Source organism: Polypterus senegalus, chromosome 4 (genome assembly GCF_016835505.1).
Source record: "Polypterus senegalus isolate Bchr_013 chromosome 4, ASM1683550v1, whole genome shotgun sequence".
NCBI lineage: Eukaryota > Metazoa > Chordata > Cladistia > Polypteriformes > Polypteridae > Polypterus > Polypterus senegalus.
In genome coordinates, this window is record NC_053157.1 from 184,688,672 (window position 1) to 184,694,671 (window position 6,000).

At 32.0% G+C, this 6,000-nt stretch overlaps 1 protein-coding gene across 1 annotated transcript in view; it reads left to right on the forward strand.

Moving 5' to 3' along the window:
• Positions 1-5,396, forward strand: part of ccdc142 (coiled-coil domain containing 142) — a 121,676-nt gene extending 116,280 nt beyond the window's left edge. The window contains exon 13 of the mRNA XM_039751767.1: positions 4,385-5,396. Within this exon, the coding sequence (XP_039607701.1) occupies positions 4,385-4,650 (266 nt within the window). The 3' untranslated portion in view covers positions 4,651-5,396. The remainder of the gene's footprint in view (positions 1-4,384) is intronic.
• The last annotated feature ends 604 nt before the right edge of the window (positions 5,397-6,000 follow it).

Genomic DNA, 6,000 nt, shown 5'->3' on the forward strand with positions numbered 1-6,000 from the left:
ATATTTACCTGCGTACTATAATGGTTATTTGCTGCAATAAAGTTTACCATCCACTTGTGTTATCCCCAAATATTGTTTGATATACAGATATCTGCAGGCAGAGAAAGAATTAATCACAAGTTGTTTTTTTTAAGGTTTTGTCAATTGCCAATTGCAAATTGACACTATGTGTGAATATGAGGTGTGTTTTTATTTCTTTGTTTGTGTGAGTGAGAGTGGTCTTGGTCATGGACTAGAGACCTGTTCAAGCCTGTTTTTAGCTTTTTGTCCAATCATGGTTAGAATCTTGGATTGTGAAAGTTCTAGAACCTACCTACTGAACTTAGTCCATTAAGGGATACGTAGCCTACACAGTCCTCGAATGCACCTGAATGTTACACCATGCATATATTTTCTGACTTGTTTCAGTATGCCTTTTTATAACACTATTAAACTATTGTCTGTATTGTAAAATTGTTATGTATCTGGAGTTCTTGTGCCAACATGCTGGATGTTTCCTAAACCTAATTTGTACTGTCCTACATCTCAAAGTACATTAAATTAGTTTTGTATTCAAAGGATATTTAACCACTAGGAAAGTTAATTAAACATAAACAATACATGGGACTGGACAGTAGTACAGTGGTAAACACTGCTGCCTCACAGATCCAGCATCCTAGGTTCAAATACTGGCCAATTTGTTGTCTATGTAAAATGTGAACTTCTCCTCATCTCTATTTGGGCTTTCTGACCACATCTTTAAAGAAATGCATGTTAGATTAATTGGCATGTCTAAACTGTGTCCTGTATATGCCCTGTATAGGCTTATATTCTGCCTTGTGTTCTGTGCTTTCATTACAGACTCCAGTCTACCTTGCCCTTTAGTTTGAGCATATTTCAGAATGTGTTTATATGTGTAAAAAGCAGTGTAAGCATTTCAGGAAATTTTCAGAAAGGTCTATTGCATTTTATTACTGAAATATCAACAATAACAGCAATGAAGACATATTATATAGCACATTTTCATACATGAAAGTAGCTGAATGTGCTGTACAATAATAAATTCTAAAAGAGTAAAAACTAAAGAACTTTTTTTTTTTATAACCAATTATATAAAACAGTAGAGAATCACAATATTCAGCTTAATAGCAAAAGCTATTGTCCTTTTTACTAGATTAAGTTTATATATTTGTGTGGCACATGATTATCTTGTAAAAATACACAGATTTTACCTTTTCTTTTGGTAAATAACCATTTTATCAGATGAAGCAGTTAGGTGTTCACTGTTATGCCAAGAAACATAAAATGTAAATATAGTGGATATCAAAAGTCAAGACAATGTTTTTGAAATTCTAGCTTGGTCATTTGGATAAAGCATATCAAGACATTTTTGAATTTGATAAAACCATTTAACCAACAATATTTTTCTAAAAACTGATACTTTTAGGAAAAGTCAATAAAAACAAAAAATAAGGGTGTGTAAACTTGTGATATCGACTGAGCATTCATTCTGCGCTTCCTACAGCACTAGAATTTCAGTTTAGGAGGGCATAGTGTGCAGAGTAGGTACTTATTTTCTTTCAGTGCTATAGCTGAAAGGAAGGCCTTTTGTATTACCTAACTCTCTTTACATGGTTAATCTTGGCTGAGTCGCGCTGGATGTTTTAGCATTATGAAATTGATGATAGCAGTTCCATAATTACCAAGCTAAAAATCTAATTCTACAATACTTTGTCCAGTGTTTAAAAGATTTTGGTGATCATAAGAAATATACTTGGAAATGAACAGCTAACATAATGAAGAAAACATTCTCAAGGACCAACACACAACAAATCATGGTTCTTTGGCACCATGATCGAAATAATGGCTAAACTGGTGTTTATAGTGAATAATTTGCACTCACTTTCCTTGCCATATATGGATTTGGTTTTATATTTATTCCACAAAAAAAGTGCTTGAGCACACTGCCTGCAACCAAGGAGATTTATTACCCCACATCTGGGAAAACAAGTAAATTCAGTGTTGTATGGTTGTTTAAGAAATGAGGCATTAAATTGAGTAATGTCTTGTACTTGGATTTACACATGTCTAAGGTTATTTTGTGTATGAGAGTTAATAAGAGAACAGAACAGCTCCTACACATAACATTTTCATTCAATGACAAAATCTGTTAAATTGAACCTGTTTAAATATTCTCTTACATGATAAAAAGAAACAAAAAAAAGATAGTAACAGCTTGTTCTCAATGAGTTTAACTTTTCTTTTTTTTGTACCTGCTGCAGTTGATCTTTAGGTGACTGTTGTGAGTTTATCAAGTACAATTTGGTATTAAATAGTAAATATATTATTATTATTATCTTCATTCAACTAAAACTTTACATTTTCTTATATATTAGGTTAAGAAACTTAGTACGGGTATTGTTTAAATTAGCATTGAGACAATAGCAGGCACTTTGAATTTACCGGCTAAATAAACCAATAATTGCTGTTGGATGAGGCGAAGTTGTAAAAAGAACACAAATTGCATTTATGGCTTTTTGTCCTTACTTTACAACTGTGTGTTTTTTTTGAAATTATACATTATTTGTGTCTGGTTTTGGGGTCAAATTAAATATATTTGTTTGTGAGTGGTGCCTAATGAAGTGTTACAAAAACATTAGTGGAAATGCCATTTTTCTGTATGTTTTGTTCAAAGGTAGAGTCATTCTAGATAATTATCTTCTTTCCGCTCTCATACATCATTTTTTGCATCTTAATATCCATCTCTATACAGTAAGTGTTACCTACTACTGTTGGTATGTAACATGACATGTACAGTCAGGTCAATTATTTTTAATAATTCATTTTCTTTTTGAGACCCAAGAACTCTTTACACAGACATTTAAAGTCCACTTTTTTATACTTGGTCCCTTGCTATTAAATATATACTCATTTAAACTCTTGAGGTAAGTCACCATAGAAAATGTTTGGAAAGCAATACTTTTGGCTATAGTATCATTTACAGAAAATTGCTGTCCTAGCCATTTTACTTACTTGAAAATGCATGACAGTGTCAGAGTATTTTGAACAAGTGCACTACTTCGTAAATGCACAATATTGTTTTTATTAATGTGAAAATGTTAAACCATTGTTAATGTTTCAAGAAGACTGCACTACTGTGTTTTGGTTTTTTTTTTGACATTTTATTGGCTTTTCTCAGATGCTTTTGAACAAGTGCCCACTCGTTCAAAATGAATTTAGTTATTTTTTTATATAGTTTCTTTTTATTAGGAAATTTTCATGTTCAGTTGTTAATGAATCCTGCAATCATACCCTCCCTGTCTGTAGCATTAAGGTATCAAAAATGGTACAGAATATTCATACTTTTTAAAATGTAGTATCAAAAAGTTTGGAATATCAGTATCATGACAACCCTATTTCAGGTAATGTGCAACTTTCTGTTCAGCTGTGTTTACTTTTACTTTTATTCATTTAACAGGGGACTTTCATCCAAAGCAACTTACAGAAAGCAGTCTACCATAATCAGATAACATCATCTTGGGAACTGTTTAGAAACAAGTGTTACCGAGCGAGTTTACAAAATGAATCATCACAAGAGAAACAGCAGCGCAAGATGAATTACTCTTAGTTACTAAGAACCTAGCATCAAAGTTATTGTCAGTTATACAGATATACACAGAATAAGAGAAACTTCAACGTGCTAAGAAAATCTGTGGTTCAGATGAATGTGTGCAGCTTGTTCATTAAGATTTGAGGCCATGAGGTGGTGGTGGTTCACTAGCAAACCTGAATGAGTGAAAAGGAGCATATAACTTCATGAGAGCTTCCATATACATAGAAGCTGAACCTATTGAGTACTGTGTAGGAAAGCATCAGGGATTTAAACTTAATGTGTGCTTCTACTGGGTGTTAGTGGAGTGTCAAGAAAAGAGGGGTGTTTCTTGGCTGATAGAATCCAGAATGCAGAATACCCTGGAAATGTGCATTCTTTATTCTTTTTTTTTTTTCCTACAAAGATTCCGAGGTTTTCTGCAACTGAGAAATGCCTTACCTAGCTCTTACATAGAAAATGAATAATTGGTTTATGTCAGTTTAACAAATCTCCATTTGCCACCTTTGCAGCATATTGTTCTGACATCATGGACAGCACATTCTGCATAAGCTTTCCAGTGGCTGTTGGTTTTTGGATTTTTAATTTTGAATTTTTTTTATATGTCTGTAATTTAAACATTAGTTCTGAGTTTTATGTTTCTGAAATGTAGATATTACAAATTTAGTATTTTTTTCTGTTTGTTCCTAATGTCCAAGTGAATCAAACCAAACAGAGGTCTTGGTGATTAGTAGTATGCCAGCTGTATGTTTGTATGTCTGAATCCTCATGCATTTTATTGTATTTTTGCTATAGGCACCAGTAATAACCAGACAGCCGATTTCAGCAGTGGCAGCCTAAACAGTCTTGAAAGCCTGGACCTGCAGGCGGCGAGAAACAATGTCATAACACAGACAGAAAATGTGCTGGCTTCTGACCTTCTTGGAAACATGAGGACTAACGGAAACCCTGAGTCCTACTTAGAAGCAAAACAACAGGAGTGGCTAGCTCTCCGCGTACACAGTGGTAACAGATGGAAAATACCAAGGCTTTCCTGCATGAACAGAACACCTGAAAACTAAAACATTCTTTTTCTACCAGAGATGGACCATATGCCATAATTACTGCTGCTGTTTTGATGGATTATGAAGTGTTAAGAAAAAGACAAAGCACATCATTAATTCTGAAAGAAACTCTGTTGACGTTTTTAAGCCATCAAATTATAGTGTTTATTTCTTGTTAATTACTTGTAGTAAAATAGTTTAAATCATGCTGGATATCTGTAAATAAAGTGTACATTACAATAAAATGTAAAACAGAAAAGGTTTCCCTAATGAAGTTTCCATTATGCAGACCAGGCCAGGGAACACAATATTATTAATTTGATGTTCCATTAATTAAACGCATCTGCTGCTTAAATGCCAAGAAGTAAGCAGAATATTTTTATTTTTTTACTGCACTTGTCACTTTGCCTATCTAGATTATATTTAGTTATTTAAAATATTATTTTGCATGGTATGTATGATTTTTCATAAAGACTTGAAAATGTACATTTTAAACCAAACAAATGTTTTATCAGTTTAATAGCAAGATACTGACTTACTGTGTTAATTATATGTAAACAATTTTATATTGTTTCATAAGTTTAGATTTTTTATTTATTGGATTTGCTTTTAATTGTCCAACTTCATGACAGTAAGTATATTTTGTTGTGATCATTCATTTTTATAGTCTTGCAGGCAAGTTGATCTATTTGTTGATTTTTAGTTACATACAGAAATATTTTTTTTAATTCTTTATAAAACAAAATGCTATATTGTATGTATTTTAAGCAAAAGTGTTTTAAAATAATATACATTATAAAGAAATTGTTTTTTGTATGGGTTTATGCACACATTTAAATGTCATTTTTTTAACAGGATTCTGCTGAGCAGTTAAGAAATTAGTGCAAATTTTAATAGATTTTGTGACACAAATTTATTTTAATACTAGTTATACATTATTAGACTTCTATAAATTAAGTGCAGATGTACATCATGGTTGTCCTATTATTTATATTAAAATGTCAGAAAAATTCTTATTTTGTCCATTATCCTTTAAAATGAAATGCCATCTAAATACAGTAAATATGCTGTAAAATGTATCCTCTATTTGGCACATTTCTCTTCATCTCTTATTAACTTGGAAAGCACTGTATTCCTTGTGTCTAAAGTTCATAAAATGGCTGCAGCATTTGAAGTAATTGTGTTTCAGGTTTATTTTAATGTACTTTTATCTTTATAGATGTGGTGTGTAGGGTTTAGTTTTCTATCATAAATTCAGTTTATTCGTTAAGAAATTCTTTGTGTCCTTTTGCTAGATGAATCAGTTAAAAGACAGCACTTAAAGACTTGGACAGTTTCACTTTTGATAGCTCTTTTTGTTGGCCAGAA